Source organism: Lepisosteus platostomus, chromosome 9 (assembly GCF_059453375.1).
Source record: "Lepisosteus platostomus isolate fLepPlt1 chromosome 9, fLepPlt1.hap1, whole genome shotgun sequence".
Lineage (NCBI taxonomy): Eukaryota > Metazoa > Chordata > Actinopteri > Semionotiformes > Lepisosteidae > Lepisosteus > Lepisosteus platostomus.
Window position 1 is genome coordinate 57,705,757 of NC_142619.1, and position 17,250 is coordinate 57,723,006.

The 17,250-nt window shown below is 39.9% G+C and overlaps 1 protein-coding gene across 2 annotated transcripts in view; it reads right to left on the reverse strand.

Moving 5' to 3' along the window:
• The window catches only part of itpr2 (inositol 1,4,5-trisphosphate receptor, type 2), a 158,928-nt gene that overhangs the window by 113,241 nt on the left and 28,437 nt on the right, over positions 1 to 17,250 (reverse strand). For both annotated transcript variants that reach the window (XM_088645779.1, XM_088645780.1), the window contains exons 6-17: positions 17,134 to 17,232; positions 16,615 to 16,698; positions 16,013 to 16,159; positions 15,222 to 15,317; positions 8,851 to 8,895; positions 5,408 to 5,559; positions 4,989 to 5,088; positions 4,044 to 4,204; positions 3,540 to 3,681; positions 2,771 to 2,929; positions 1,857 to 2,029; positions 1,156 to 1,275 (exon numbers count right to left, since the gene is read on the reverse strand). In XM_088645779.1, the coding sequence (XP_088501905.1) occupies positions 1,156 to 1,275; positions 1,857 to 2,029; positions 2,771 to 2,929; positions 3,540 to 3,681; positions 4,044 to 4,204; positions 4,989 to 5,088; positions 5,408 to 5,559; positions 8,851 to 8,895; positions 15,222 to 15,317; positions 16,013 to 16,159; positions 16,615 to 16,698; positions 17,134 to 17,232 (1,478 nt within the window). The remainder of the gene's footprint in view (positions 1 to 1,155; positions 1,276 to 1,856; positions 2,030 to 2,770; positions 2,930 to 3,539; positions 3,682 to 4,043; positions 4,205 to 4,988; positions 5,089 to 5,407; positions 5,560 to 8,850; positions 8,896 to 15,221; positions 15,318 to 16,012; positions 16,160 to 16,614; positions 16,699 to 17,133; positions 17,233 to 17,250) is intronic.

A 17,250-nucleotide genomic window follows, 5' to 3' on the forward strand; every position in this document is an offset into this window, starting at 1 on the left:
AATGCTTATCACTGCACTACCATGTTGTCACCTTTAGTTAGTGTTTCACAAATAACTCAAAGAGACACAAGCAATATTTCCGGTATTTCATTTCACTTTTGGGGGAAACTGTTTCATGGATCACCTTTGCTTTTCTACATAGTATTTCATTGTCTGGGACAGGCAAATTGGCAGCACCAGTCCAAAGTCTGAAACAGTTGATAAGATGAGATAAAAATACATTTTTACCTGGCTTGTCACAGCAAGCGACAAAGGAAAGAGCTGTCACTGATCCAAACGCTATATATACAGTAAGGGTAGAAGCACTGGGAGATTATGACCACATGATTGTGTTTGAGGTAGGTTTGAGAACTGGACAGTCAGAGCCCACAGGATTGGTTTGTAATCACAGAAAGGCAGATTTCATTAGAATGAGACAAAGCAGGATAGAAACAGACTGGAGAAAATTTGACAGGAAATCAGTGGGAAACATATGGGTACATTCCAGAAATGTGGCAGCAGACAGATATGTACAGTATACCTAGGTTTAGCAAATCTTGGTCTAGAAAATGTCGACTTAAGTTGTTTAACAAAAAACCTAAGAGGAACACGACACCCAAATGTGAGATGAATGGTATTCAGAATTCAAGAAGTTGCAAAACATGTGTAAATTAGGCATTTATGTAGACTCATCACATCAAAAAGTAATAGTGCTTATTGAAGAAACTCTGAATGCAGTTCACATGAGGAGACCTCCAGCTTTTTGATATACATTTGGTACAAACCCCTTAATTTGCCCATATCGATATTGCTGTGAAGAATGGAACAGGTATGCTGTTGTAGGTTTCAGGCCTGCGATTCCATTAATGGAGGGACTAGTGTGTTCTAGGATTTGTTCCAACTTTATTTTGTTAGACATATGTAAGACTTTTCTTCAGGTCTTTTATAGTTGAATACTCACAGCATTCATTTAATTAAAGGTACATTTATATGTAGAACATCTCAGAGTCAGGTCAGAGGTATAGCAATTATAACTTTAATTAAACAGACCAATTATATAACAGAGTTTGGGCACGAGAAAAAACAGAAGACACCAGACTAGAGCCCTGGTGTATAGACACACGAGCAAGTGACTACGTATTAGTTTAAAAAAACAGTTTAAAGATGTATACTCACTTTGTCTGAATCAGGATGTCCGCATTTGATGAACTAAGCATAAATTTACAGATGAGTTCTTGGGTAACTGGGATAGCAGTTTTATTGGACACACAGAGGTCTGACAAGTAGTCCAAAAACCTATTATAAAGCAACAGAGAAAGAGAATTCTTTGATTCTGGCCACTGGTGAAATACAAAGAATGTTTATCAAAGCCTAGTGATAGCCCACATCTGACATCTGACATTTTCTCTGATCTAAGTGTTATAATCCATCCATCCATCCATTGCATAGCTGCTTCTGCCAATTTAGAGTTGTGGAGAAGAGGAGCCTATCTTGGCAAGCAATGGACCCAAGGTAGAGTACATCCTGGATGGCATGCCAGACCAGGGTCTTTTGCCCATAAGCCTATTAACCTACCAGTATGCCTTTGGATTGTGAGAGGAAACCAGAGCACCCAGAGGAACCCCACACAAGCATGGAGAGAACATAGAAACTCCACACAGATAGCAGCCCAGGTCCAGACCTGAATCCAGGATCCCAGGGCTACAAGGCACCAATGCTGACCACTGTGCCACCGTGCCATTGTGAGTGATATCAAATAAAAAATCTGACTAGCACGAGCTTTCAAAATGAATATAATTCACCAATTATAGATTTGATTAGACTTCCCATCTTTATATTTCAGATGGACCAAAAAAATTCAGACCACAGCTGCTAACCTGGGCTCTCTGTTTCTGCGTAATAAATTGACAAAGGTCTCGATCTCATTGGCCGTGATGTGCTTCTCCAGGAGCTTCCTGTTGTTGTGAAGCAGGGCGGTAATGGTGTCCTCTGCCAAAATTTCATACCCAATCTGGGACTGCATAATGGAGAACTTCTTTGCGATATACTCCTGTCAAATTTAGAGGAAAACATTCATGTGTTTGTTTGGAGATACAGTATTTAACATTTGTTAAACTGAGACATTCCCGACTTACACTTTCTTCAGGTGTGAAGGCTCCGCAGCCGAAACGTTGTGTTTTTCTTCTCTTTTCAGCATGGAATAAACCTTATTTGTCCATGCATAGCCTACACATGCTGATGCAGTGTGAGAAAAAGTTTGTGAACCCTGTGGAACTATCCGGATTTCTGCATAAATGGCTTTTCAGCAGAATTGCGTTGTGAAGAGCAGGTAACCAAAACTGTGTGATTTTTTATACAGCAGGGCAGGTCTAACCCACTTAATTGACTCGAACCCCTGACTCATTGATTGGAATACTTGACTCCAATTACCCTCTTTTCAAGATGTCATTATCCTAGTGGTTCACATACTTTTTCCATCAATGACTTTGATTGTTTAAACCATTCCTTCAATAAAGATATGGCAATGTAAGATGTTGTGTGTGGTTTGTGAAATTATTTATATTTTTATGCCTTAGATGAAGATCAGATCACATTTTAGGAGCCATTCATGCAGAAATCCAGATAATTCCTAAGGGTTCACAAACTTGTTCTCACAACTGTGTATGTATGTAGAATAGATACTGGGATTTACAAAAATAGCTTTTTTCACCTTTCTACAGGGTCACACACCACATGAAAATGTATACATGCACAATGATAACATACAGAACGGGAAAGGACTTGTACTTACCTGGTTCTTTCGGTAGTCCTGCTGAGAATGCCGTAAGAGTCTGTAGCACAGGCAAAGCATGTACTTAAATGGAGCATATCGCTGATCTCCTAACTCTTCCAATTTTAGCATTGGTCCTTCACCTTTATCTGTAAAAGGGGCCTTTAGAATGCCAAAGATCTGCAAAGTGAAATAATAACGTTTTATTAGGAATGGCTTATTATGTACAGCCGATTCCAGAATTTTGTTGGCATCATTAGAAAAGTCCAGATCCCGACCTCTGACAAAGCGACAGTAACCGTGGCAAATAAAATCAAAAGACAAGGTAATGATCCTAACAGGAACTGAGCAACATTTATCGTGCCGTCTAGCTCCATCTAGCTAGGACTTTGACCATCTAGAACATCTATCTATTCTCATGCAGGTTTTGACTTCACACCTTTCTTCACCCTTCTGCACTTTGCACTTCCTGAGCGGCCTCTCTGCCTCTCCTGCCTCCTGCCCTCTCCCAGCTTTTGTTCTTCTGTGCTATTTAATCTTTGCTGTCTGCCCTGTCTTTCTCACACCTGAAGAAGGCTTCACGGAAGAAATGTTCTGTTTTTTTCTCTTCTCTTTTCACCATGGAACAAACCTATTGCTTGTTCCTGTGTAGAACATTCCTTTCTTTATGGATTCAAAGTTAGTTTCAATCACATGACTCCCACAAGCCTAAATAAGCATCTCCCATCTTCTGTGCCAGAAAATGGTGTAATTCGCCTTGCTTGTGGAACTGAACAGGACCTTGACTGACCTGTGCCAAAATATTTTGTTCCCTCGTGAGCTTCTGTCTCTCCCGGTTCGGCTTGGTAACGACCACGCTCAGCACTTCCTGCCCATTGTTGGGCACATCGGCCACAAAGAATATCAGATCTTCCAAAAGCTTGGTGACAAACCTAAATAAAAACAAAGAGTTAAGGTGATTTACGTTTTGCTAAAACATATTACAGTACATGATGTCTGGCTTCTATGTAATGAATTTGTCCATATTTACTGGATGCATGGACACCCTTATCAGTCATGTCCAAACCCGATATGAGGCTCGTTCTGACATTGCTGGAGAATTTATTTGAGAATCCTTTATTCCTTTTTGGGCACTGAGCTTTAAATTAAAAGTTGGATCTTTTAAAAACTCTTGTAATGGTTTCTATTTTCTGTTTTCAGGTGTATTTGAATTTAAACGATTCAATTAAATATTCGTATGAAGAACTGAAATATTTTTCTTCCACTGAAATAGTCATTTCAGGCACTGTTTTACCTCCGCTCATTCTGCGTGATGGTTCCAAACTGCAGCTGCTTTACGGTCGATTCCAGGACTTTGTTGGCATCATTGGCAAAGTCCAGATCCCTGACCTCGGACAAGGGGACAGAAACGATGGCAAAAGCTTCCTTGTCTTCTTTTGCTGGACAGGTCCCAATCTGTGCATAAAACATGACCTGGTTACAATGATAACACACAGAGGGATGACGCTCAAAACTCACAGTTGTTCTGGTTCCACAATGAAAGCAGCTCCTCCGGTTCCCTGATTAGCACTGTTGTGTGTGCATGTTTTAGGAAAGATACTAAAAACTGGATTGTTAAAACAAATATTTGAATCAATGATCATTGAGTTGGGGTGGCCTGGGGGCACAGTGGATAGAATTGGTTTGAAGCGTGGTGTCAGTTCCTGGGGTGATATCTGTGGGGTGTCCACAGATGGATAATTGGCTTCTGAAAAAATTGACCCTGATGTGAGTGTCACTTGTCTGTGCTTGTGTGTGTCCCGCAATCTACTAGGGTCCTGTCCAGGGTGTACCCTGCCTTGCATCGGTTGTTTGCCAGGATAGCTCCTTCGCGTATTGGATAACAGATGGATGGGTGGATGGATGAATTGTTTAGTTCACAAATTAAGGAAGTATTAAAGCTGACCCAGAAGAAACCACATACGTTATTGTTAATATTACAGTAAACTGCAATTATAAATACAAAGAAAATAATGGTTTGCGTGCACATTGTAGTTCCCTATTCAGCCTATATCCAACTGTTTTTTCAAGGGAAATTATGTGAGCGGAAGTGAGGATGTGGTAAAACATAGCTTTTAAATTTAATTCAGACAAGTCTTCGCTTACATTGAGAAAAACACAGCGAATTCTTTTGATATCAACAATTGTTGAACGAGTAATATTGCTGGGCAAACCGAAAACTGCAGACAGCAAAGTTCACCTTCAGCATCACTGGCCTCTCTTCTTCCACATCTATGGGGATGTTGGTGCTGGTCACCCAAGTGTTTGTGCAAAGATGCCGCAGTCTTACGTAAGAGTTCCTGAAAGAGGAGAAGGAAGAAGTGTGCACAGGAGATAAGCTGGCGTCAGCTGTTAAATGGACAACATGGAACAGTGCAAAGGAAGTGAACTACACAGACCCTTTCAATTCAACCTTTTCTGCAATTTCCCTCACAGGATCAATAAAGTATCTATCCCATGCTACTGTGTTCCCGCAAATTGGTGCTACAAAAAGGGAAAGACAGGGAAGGAGGGTGTTTTCACTTGGAATTTCAGTTTACTTGACCACAATATTTTTCACACAGTAACTGCCAGTTACTTGAAGCCACCCGACTCCAATCGAAACGTCTCTGTGTGTACCTCGGAACGAGACAGTCGGCCCTTTGAAGAGTCGTGGCATCGAGTTCAAACAGAGAGGCGATGTCGTTGCCATGGGGCACGGAGACCAGGGTATAAGCAATTTTCTCGGCCGCCTGGCGCTTCTTCTTAGAGGACAGCGCGTCGCCGTCGCCCTGGAAAGGTAACGGGAGTGAGGCTGGCACTCGGCGGCAGCAGCCTGAGAAGAGAGAGCCTCAGCACGGGCAATCGCTCTGTCAGATCTCCCCAGGGGAGAGCGTCGGGTCTGCCTACGGCAAGCGGACCCGTGAGCAGGTCTGTGACGGGAGGCGGCGGTAGGCTCTCAGCCGCAGAGGACAACAGAGGCAGCCAGGGCAAGCAGCGAGAGCCTCCATTCAGTACTCAATCCAGGCCCCCGCTGTGTTTGAACGTCATCCCTTCCCTCAAGACGAACTGCGGACAACCTCAGTTTTACGAAAGATAGCCGCTGCAGATGCGGTTTGCAAAGTTTAGAGGGTGCCTGAAATTTAAATGCATTTGATGTCTTTTCAGATACTGTATGTCCCTATACATACTGTACAAAGAATGAAATGGGCATTCATAAAGCACGTTTAGAGATGGTCTCGGTTTATCATTTTCACCTACACCCAAAGTTACCAAAACTTTTTCCCCCACTACCACAGGCTGCCCCAGGCAGCTAACATGCATTTGAACTCCAGTCCAGCTCCTGCACAGATACTAGCTGGCAGCTGGAACCTTGAGAATCTGCCCAATTAGCCCTCGCAAGAGGCAGTGACGAGCAGCAGAGAGACACCATTAGAGATTACAAGGGAAGGACAAGAGCAGTGGCCTGCCGGTGAATGGCAGTTTCTCAGCTTCTGGCCTTGTGATTACAGCACCAAGCCCTCTCAGCTCCAGCACCGGCGTGCCTTGACGCAAGAGCAGAGCCTGGTCTGTTACACTATTTTCCTACAGCCGTGCTATGATGAGGGGCTGTAGATAATCAGCTTGTGATCTGGAAAATATGTTGCCTTTGTTTCACATGCTAACACTTCCCAGAGGACAATCACGTTCGACAAAATTAAGGGAGAAATGATGTCACGGTAGAGCTGGATGCCCGAGTTCCGCAGAAATACAAAAGTTTTGTCAAAATGACTTCAGCTTTCCATAAAGTAAAAGAAAGATGCTTCTGAAAGAAAAAGACAGAGACTTTCCTGAGCATCACAAGCCTAGGTTTCTGATTGACTGCAACAGGCAAATAACTGTCATCACTTAGTGGGAGCCGGAAACATGCGAGAATGGGTTAAACAATCATTGTGCAACTGCAGTAAGTCATGATCAGCAGCGCACACTCTCCTTTCTTGCTTTTTTTTTTTCTAACACCTTCCCTGCCACTTGTGAGTCATCCAAATCGCAGTGCAGACATCACGTCCCACTTCTGTTTGGAGATGTAGACGTTATGTAAGGAAGAGTGTCTGTGTTTTAAAAGTAGTTGCAGACCTGTGTGCTGCAGCGGAATTTTAATTTGTGGGCTTATTTATATATTTATTTCGGATTTTGCAGACAAAGCTTTCTCACGTCGCTGTGTGACTGCACTTACATAACCCTCATTATTATGTGTGAGGCTACCCTGTTAGCAAGGGAACAGTCTCTGTGAATGAAAACTCCAGATGAACTGCTGCAGCAGTGAGACAGTTTTCCAGCTCCCACACTTCATTAGTGTAAAGGAGGGCAAGAACTGGAAACGGCAAATGTATAAATATGCCCGCCTGCACACACCTGCTGATTAAGCAACTGCTAAAATTAACGCAACGTAATTTTACTCAGAAATCTCAAAGTTCACTCTTTTCAAGGTCTTGGCTTCCTTTAGATGCAAAGCTTCACTCAGACACAACAGAGAGCGATAACAGTCCTGCAGCATCTCCGCACAGCAATTCACTTCACTTTGATTGGCAAATTCCAGCTCGCGATGTTACTAGAGTTTGATTATGTTATACAATATCATCCAATGCCCAAGTACAAAGCAAATGACTAATCTTGCACCCATTAAAAACAATACTTGGCGTGACTGTTAATGTAAATATATACAGTATGACATCCAAAATTATTATGGAACTAATCAATAACAATTAGCATAATGAGATGTACAGTAAGTTAGGAGTCAATGTTCCTGCAATATATCACAATCATCCTGTGGGATCTCAAAGAACAGATATTTTCCACAGAAATATCCCAATTTGTAAGACAACTGTTCTACAAAGATAAAAAGTCTGATTCAGACACCAAAGAGATACAGTACATAGTAACCATGCCATGCAACTGCACATATCATTTTAAATCTCAAGGATGGAAACAGATCTTGCACAGACATGTGACTCTCTTAATACTTTTTAACTCAACCTGTCGCCAACAGTAGCAGCAGTGCCTTTCAGGACTGGAAATGCATAAAATGGCAATGAAAAGTTTGATACCTTTCTACTATGTGATGAAGACCAAGGTTTCCAGGTCCTCGAGAGACCCAATCTAGCAGGTTTTATACTGTAGGTAACCAGCAAGCTGTCATTTTCTACATTTCAGGGTGATTTATGAAATTATGTAATTTATGGAACATTTGGACCAAAAATCCGAGTACCAATCAGTCCTAAAAGTCCTGAACAAATTACTTAATATAGCAATTTATCTTTAGAAACAGATGGTGTTTATTTAATTCTATTAGAATATATAAATCATTTAACAATAACTAATATATTTCTATAAATATATAATGAATATTAACAGGTCTGGAGCTCTCTAGGACAAGGTTTGGAGACCTCTGAGGTCTCTGGTTCACAATGCTGCATTATGAATGTCCTCTTATGCACTATCCTCAAATCAATTTATCCTTTGTAGGTGTGGCTGTATTATACTTGTTTCTTAAAATCATGACCAGTACTCGAATATTTTAACTCAGTTCTGTTTATTTGTAACCTTGTCTGTCCTGAATCTGTAAAATTGTGAATAGTAGTAAAAACATCTGAATAAGCTCCATCCAGAGTTATCATAGCCAATTTGACATGATTAGGGTTGAGTTTGTTTTTTGCTCTTTCTAGCTCTGGATTGCAGCTGGTAATTATACAGTATTTTGGGATACCTACACCTCTTCCTTACTGTGTCTTACCAGCTAATGTTTTTTACTGTATTTGTCACAATAGGACTGAATGCTCCAGCCCTTACACAGAAAAGCACATTTGAGTTCATAAGGGGAAAAAAAGAACCATATTTTATCCAGTCAGTGTAGACCAACGCAAGTTAGAAACAGGAAGACATGGGGAAATTAAAGGACAGTGCTGTAGACTGGACTCAAATTTCAAGTCACGCTTCCACAAATGCAACAAGCTACCCAGAGGAAATATGTGCTAGACGTCTGAAAGAGTGCTTGGGGCAGCTTAAGGGAAACCCGGAGAAGAGTAAGTGGGAAGCATACTTACCGCAGCTTTGGAATCTGCATTGTCATCACGATAATCAGGATTCACCTAGGTCATCAAGCAGAGAAGAGATGAAAACTCAGATGTCTTCTGAAACTCCAGATTTCTTGCTTTACGCTTCTAAGCCGAGCAATTTCCCTTTCTCTGAAACCATCTGCATTTCTGTACCACCTTTCCGAACCTGCAGTCTAAACAGTTCTTTGTGCCTTGGGGGGTCACTGGGCGTGACTGTACACAATGCAGCCTTGCAGTACAGCAGCAGACTTTCAGAACGGCCACAATCATCACTCTGTGGCATAAGACAAACAGACAGTACAACCAGCCTCCTAGAACAGTGCTTCCCAAAAAATTAAGTGGCACACCAAATGATCTTAAAATAATCAGCACTAACATTGCAAGAAAATTTATCCACACATATTGCAACTGTTTTTTGTAGTGCAGGGGCTCAGGGGACGCCAGAGCTTAACCCAAGGCAGGAGACACCCTGGGCAGGACCACAGTACATGACAGGGCACACACGGACAGAAACATGCTCACTCACACTAAGGCCGATTTTTCTAAGCTGCCAATCAACCTACCAGTATGTTTTTGATGTTATGGGAAGAAACCAGAGAACCTGGAAGAACACGGGGAAAACATACACGTACAGGGTGCAGAAAGCACCTCTTGAATTGAACCCAGGACCCCAGCTTTCTATGGCAGCCACGCTAACGACTGTGCCACTATACTGCCCGAAATAATACTTATTTCAAACTAAAACCTGCCTTTAAATGAGAAATATCCCGGCTTCATTTTGACCATAATTTCAACCTGCAACATGAGCTTGTTTTTCAATGAACAAAACCATGGGCCAGCTACAGTACAAAAACTACACAAAGTTCCTTGATTCACAACTTCTGAAAAGTGACCTCTTCTGATTCCTCTACAACATATTTTGGGAAGCACTGTCCTAGATTATTACGGAGGTCTGCATTCTGATTTTATTTTTACTCATGTTGATAAATTTCTCTTGAACGCAGCTGCAGTCTCAAATGTAGACTACTGACAGGTGACCTAGTAAATGGTTTGTGCATCAAATTTCTTCTTATTATATCAAACATTTTCAAATAAGATTTTTTTGGGTGTCTTGGTGCATCCGAGTGGGTTTTCTCAACATTTAGATCAATTTTGGCACAAAAAATAAACGTAACAATAATGATGCATGTTTGTTGCTAGACCACAGGAAAAACAATAAAGAGTTCTTTGTTCTGAATTTTATTTCCCCAGTGGTGTGCATTCATGTCTTTATGTCCTGGCTCATGATTTAAGACTCAACTACAAGCCTGATAAGACATGTAAAAAAACAGTACTTTCAATTTGAAAGAATAAAGAAAATAAACATTTTATTAGTCTGCATCACCATCATAATACTGTATGTATTTGAATAATACTACTTAGTATTGTCGATTGTCATGGTTTTTTTTGTCACTTACAAAGACACATTTCTTAAGAAGATAAATGAGAAGAGAAAACTGAGAAGATGATTTTGTCAGACTCCCAACTGTACAGTATAATTTTGTGGTTCACCAAAATGATACTTAAGACAGACACCGAAGGAACATCAAAATGTGAATGCTGCCATCTACTGAACATCTATGAGAGGCAGCAAATTTAACACTAACACACACGTTTAAAACATAACAGCAGTATTAAAAGAACACTGGTGTTTTTTTTATTTTTCACATTGATGGGATACTTTCAGATGTCTGATTGAAAGCAGCCTTATTTCTCTAAGTCTCAATGATGTTTCATTAAAAGCAAGAAAGTAATCATTTAATCTGCAGTAAGATAAATCATAGAAGCACTTAGTCATGAGCTTAAAAGCACTACTATACCGCAGAGACTGGAAAGGAAATTGGGAAAATATTTACTGGAGATGAAGGCTTCTGAAAACCAATGCATTCAGGAAACAAAGGTTTGATGAGACTTCAAACAGATAGTCCAAAAGTCTAACTTTGTGTAAAGGAATGAAAAAAAATGAATGAAATATGAAGTGCATTTGCAAAACATATAACATGTAAGTTTTTTAAAAACTTCAATTTGCCAAGGTGACTTCTATTTTCTGCAGGGAGTTTCGAAAACTGTTTATGTAACATGTAATGTCAGACCTAATTTTTTACAGAATGTCTTTGAAAACATATTATCCAATTCTCAGGACATTGGAAAAAGCAGTGGCTAGTATGAACTAAGCTCATATCTTTTCACTTTTGTTAAATCAACAAAAAGTTAATCAAATGCATCAGTTGTATATGCAGCTCTGAACAAAAGGAAAATATGTGAATAAACCAAACAGAGTTTTGTATTTGAAAAAATATAAGATATTCTACATTCATATGTCAATATCAAATTAAAAAAGTATTCAGCAACAATCAGTGACACAAAAAATGTATTACACTATGTGCGCATGTTTCGAGGCAGCATTCTACTGAAAATATTAACAGTTTTCCTGCAAAAGCAATGATATCACTTGTGGCAAAACAGACAATTTCTGAATAGATTTTTAATTAGAAATCCTAAAGCAGGAGGAATTCTTGACCTTGGCAGATACATTAATCAGCCCACCTTGTCACTAGTCACTAAGAAGGCCACTATGTCGTTATGTGAATCACACTGACTCTAACCCCATGTGAGTTTAAAAGCAGTTCTGTAACTGCGCCTGTTAAACTCCTTTGTTCCTTGTCTCGTCAGGCAGACAGTTCAATTCAAATGTGCTTAATTAGGACACATGCAGTGCCTTGGAAGATTATTCAGACTCTTGCACAGTTTTCACATGTTGTTGCTTTAAAGCAGTCTTGACAATTCGAAGCAGCAATTAATATTTGTTATAGACATAACCTACTCCACACATCAAGGCATAAAAAAAACAATTAAAACAAAAATATGAAAGAAAATGAAAAGTGATGATTGCATAAGTATTTAAACCCCTTGCTGTGGCAAACCTATCTTAATTTAGGTTCACACGATTCGCTTAAATGAACCACACAATTAGTTGAGTAGCCTCTGTCTGTGTAATGTCCCTCAGTCTGGTAATGAGTTTGAAGCACAGATTTAACCTTCAAGACCAAGGAGCTTTCAAAACAGCGCAGGGATGAATCAGGAGAAGGATATAAAAACATTTCAAAAGACCTTTAATATTTCTGGTGCAGTTGCTCATTAAGACATGTTAGGTACCCAGGTACTGCCTGCTGCAGATCAGTTTGCTCTTCAGCCAGGCAGGAAACTGGTTAAGGATGCCACTGAGGCCAACGTAACTTCAAAAGAGTTACAGAGTTCAGTTCATATCCCGAGCTAGGAGAAAATCTGCATCAGGCAACAATATCAAAGTCAGTTCAGACAAGGTGCTTTCATGTAACTGAAAAAAAATATCTGGGATACACAAAGCACGAAAATGGTACTGCAAACACGTGACAAAGGTTTTGTGGTCAGACGAGCAAATTGCAATTTTCTGGGTCTAAATGCAAAGTACTACATCTGACGCAAACCCAACATAGTGCATCAGCCAGTGAACACCATCCCTACGGTCATGTATGGAGGTGGCAGCATTGTGTTGATTTTTCCGCTTCTCATCAGCAGGGACTTTGAAGCTTGTCTAGACCAAACCCAAGCTAAAAGAGCTAAAATATAAAATTAAATATAAAAATATATAAAACCCTATATATAAAAAGTAGTTGCGTACAAAGTAGTTTACATTTGAAGGTGTTGTATTTGAGCTTTTGCACAACAGTCTACACATGGACTGATAGGAACGTACAGTAGATGGAGATGACATCTTAGATGAAACCCCTAAGACTCGGATAACAATTCCCCTTTCAGTGGGACGGTGATCCAAAGCACAAGGTCAAAGTTATACTTAAGAGAGCTAGAGCAAATCGGCCAAGAAGAACAAACAACAAATGCACCAAGCTCATGTGCAAACTTGGCAGAGAATTGTGGTCATAATTGCAGCCAAAGTTGCTTCGTCCTGTTCTGTTATTATTCTGGGCTCGACTCATTAACAAACTAAAAGATTTGAAAGGCAATAAAAACTTTACTGGAAAAGATTTTCACGGCTTACATACACGTCCTTATTTCTGTGTGCATGCACCAACTACAGTAATATCCTTACGTATACATTCATTATACATATCACTTCACCTCCAAATATTGATTTCATAGGGAGGAATACTTCTGCAATCAACATATTTCAGTTTTTCCTCTTTAGTTTTTGCTGACGGTACAGTAATACAATAGACAGAGTCAAGATTCTGAATGAAGACCAAAGTATACACCTGGATGCTAACACAAAACTCAAGTCTGTGTAAGTAATAAGGTTAAACATTTTGCTCCTTGTACTAGAAAGTCTAAGATGGTCATCCAACAATAGGGACACCATTTGGGAGAGTGATACAAAGTCAAATATTCATAATGATACAAAATAAAATGTTCTTTCAAGAAACAGAGCTATGGTGTTTTATAAATGATTCTGCACAAAAATTTGTGCATTTACCCAGATTTGGCAAAAATCCCACCAAAGAAGACCAACTGAGCGATGGCATCCAGGAGAAATATGACACAAGTTTACACAGCCAGAAGCTTCAATTTTACAGACAGCTGGGGCTGCAGAACAATACATTATTTGACAGAGGGAGCATGCAGGCCACCAGACACAAGCCTCATCCCACAACGTACTGCCTTCTGAGTGAACTACTGGGTGAAGAAGGCTCCACGGCTGAAACGTTGCGTTTTCTTTCTTTTTTCAGTATGGAATAAACCTATTACTTGTTCCATACAGTATATACAGTATGCTGCATATACTGTACCCAGGATGAAGAGCATTGTCTGGGTGATCTCTCAGTGCTTTTCCAGTCACTGTTCATCTCCAAACTCCCGCTTACTAAATACATCTCTAGAAAACGTCTTTTGTTTCAGCCTGTGCCTTTCTGTACAGTTATACCGTGCAAAATTTTAAATTAAGTCAATAAAACTCCAAAGCACAGTAAGCTTCTGTGTGGAAAAAAAACTTTGCAAAGAACTTGTAAATAAAACACCCATAAAGACAATTAAAAAAACAACGACAAACAAAGTCAAATAAACAGAATGATCTAAAACAGTTTAGAATAATTTACCAGCTTCACATGACACATTAGAAGATAAATAAGTATAATTTCTTTAGAGCACTGAGTATCTCTAATGTACATCTGCTATAGTTAAAGTAAATCATGCAGCATGTGGAACACAAAAGGAACTTTGATTGCATGTACTGCTTCTGCGCTTATAATTTCTGTCGTTCAAAACTGCTCTGCAGTTCCTCTAGCAAAGTTATCTGTGCTCCATCGGCACAATGAAGTCGGCCATAGACTCAAGCCTGCAAACAAGAGTAGTGAATCTGCCTCCGCATCTGGCTAGCTGAAGGCATACAATGACTTCTGTACCTCCACAGAATTCTCCCTTTATTACTCACTTGTGTGAAATGTGTGATACACATTACCTACACCTAGACTCTGCTTAAGCATCACCTACTGCTGCTGGCGTCTCTACTACTAAATAAATCATTTTAAATACACATAAATGCAGTGAAGATATATTGGTTATGTCTTAGCTTTTCCTTTTAAATTAACTCAAGTTGTGGATTTCCTGCCAAGTGCAGAGATTGTGCTTAAGTGTAGTTGAATGTTCCTTTATTTGACCAACATTAAAATTGTGCCTGCTCCTTGTTTGCAGGTTTGTATTACACAGGAAAGAGGGGGCTGAGGAGGCACGTAGAGTGATTCATAAAGTTGTTATATTTGAGCATAACAAGCACAGCAGAACACAACAAGGTGTGATTTAACAACCACAAGAAGGAGGAAAAACAGCAAAACGCCGTGTAATGAAAGCTACAGCAAAAAACTGGTGCAAATCCTTTGTGTGGTCTACTGTTCAGTCTTCAGAAAAAAGTATGAAAACCTGCATGTGTAAGAGATTACATTAAGGTCCACCTAGGGAGACGTCAGCATTAAGCGCTAGGATGTTGAAACCATTATTGCTTTTAAAACATGCAATGTAAATGCAATGTCCTAGTGATTAATTAATCAGACTGAGTGAACAAAGTACCACTCCAACATCCACATTTATGAAGTAAAATTGTGTCATTCCATAAAGATCTATATTTTAAAATAGTACTAAAGAAACTGAATATAGTAAATAAAAAGCCCTTCTTTTGTCCTCAACGTCTAGTTTCATTTCATCCAGCCTAGTTGGATGTTTACAGATCTAGATTATGTTCAGAATGCCCCCATGGACTGGTTTACCTAAAAATAAGAAAAGACAGGCTAGCCAACCTTTTCAAACAATACATATGAAAAGATGAGTCTCACCTCTGCAGCCAAGTAATTTCCTGTTGCCAGATGTTTGAATCGAAATAAGCTGTTCCACTGGCCAGCACCTCCTCGACAAGGATCATAGTGCACAACCTGCAAGACGGGACAGCTGTGTCAATTCAGCACAACTTCTGTTTTTCCCCCAACGAGGTCAAACAGCTGCACCCTGCAGAGATCATTACACTACGTACTGGTAAAATAGCTACTTACAGTACATATCTTAATGCTGGTGATCACCAGCAACTTCAATTTTTTTCTAAAGACGCAACTTAAACAAGCCTTCTAAAAGTGTTAGAAAAGCCATAATAATAAAATAAATTAGAAGGCCCAGTGACTACCACATACTGTACAAGTACAGCCACATATCATCCTTCCATTTCCCAACTGTTTTATCTAATTCAGGATCATGGAAGTGTTTATCCCCGTCCATCATGGGCAGACACTGACACACGCACACACCCACAACAGGGACAATTTTCCCAGAAGCCAATTAACCTCCCAGTATGTCTTTGAATTGTGGGAGGAAACCAGAGTACGTGAAGGAAACCCACAAAAAAATACACAAACTCCACGCAGGCAGCAGCCAGGTAGGGGATTGAACCCAGGGGCCCAGCTGAGAGGCAGTAATGCTAACCACTGCTCCACAATCACATATAAAATATAAAGAAAATCAGAGCCATGCATTGAGGAATTAATGTACAGCACAACATCTTATTTTTTCTTCTCTTTATTTCTTTCACAGTTACGGATAGATTCAGCTCTTTACACAAGGCAAAAGGAACCCATACCTCAATTTCCCAGAGTGCTTTGGAGCTGGTGGCAGACGTTGCCGACTGCCGCAGAGTGGTCCTAAGAAAGACATGCTGCTGCTTCTTGTAATCATCACAAGTCAAAAACTTTTCTTGCTCAGCGTGGAATAACCTCACGACGTCTCCCTAGAGGAAGTAAAAGTCATTCGAAACCAGGCAGAACTCAAGGCCCTGCCTCAGAGCCATGTAAACAGCGAAGGACAAAAGCATTAAGATTCTTTTTAGAAAGAAGTATGGCAAAACAGGATTGGAGAATAAAAAAAAAACAAGAAGCACTTTTTGAACTGGCACAGAACTAAGAATATTGTATTTAGGTAACTAGAGCAACCAAAAACTGTCAGTACACATGCCATATTTAGTTCTAAAACCAAGTGTTAATAATGAAATCACACATTATTGACACACACACATATTTGAAGACTTTATATAATTATATAGTCAATAATATTTTCGATTCCCTTTTAAATACAAACTAATTATTAATTAATTATACTTTCATTTAATAAATAGAGGCCCTGCAGATTTACTGGCACTCATGACAGCAAGAAATCACAGAATAAAAACCAAGAAAGTGTACCTACTCCTTTTAAGACATCTTCTCTGTAGTCGCTGAATTTCATAAAAAGTGTTACTTTCCAACTTGTGTTGCAGTTCACTGCATTTACCTGGTAATAAACAGGAAAAAAATGTTGATTGTCTCAGAGTGCAGTTTTTTCAGTTTTGTGTAACTAGAGAGATAAAATAAAATGATATTTCCAGCTGTAAAGTGAGACTAGTTTTCTGCTTGGCTGTCTGTGCTGCAGTATGTAGATAGTCTTAAACTCTCATATCTCAGAATTTGACACAATCTATTAGGCAGAAAACTGCTAAATTAATTTAGCACGTGCAGAGCACTCTTCCAGAAAACTGGTTTCATCCTCTGCCGTGTGAAAGCCATATGAAACTTAAAGGTGGAGATTTCTCTTCAGATCACTAATATTCTCCTTGTGGAAGCTTTCCTTTCCTGCACGACCCCCCTTGTAAGGACTCTACATGGTGGGGTGACTACCCTCTACTGTAGCTGAAGGGGAATTAATAACAGACATTAATGAGCAGTTTACCTCTTTGCAACCAGGGTTGTCCAACAGCTCGATATTACTGGCATGCAGAGGCTGACCGGCATTCACAGGCATCAGCACCACCTTATCTCCGACCACAACCTGAAGAACAAACCAGAA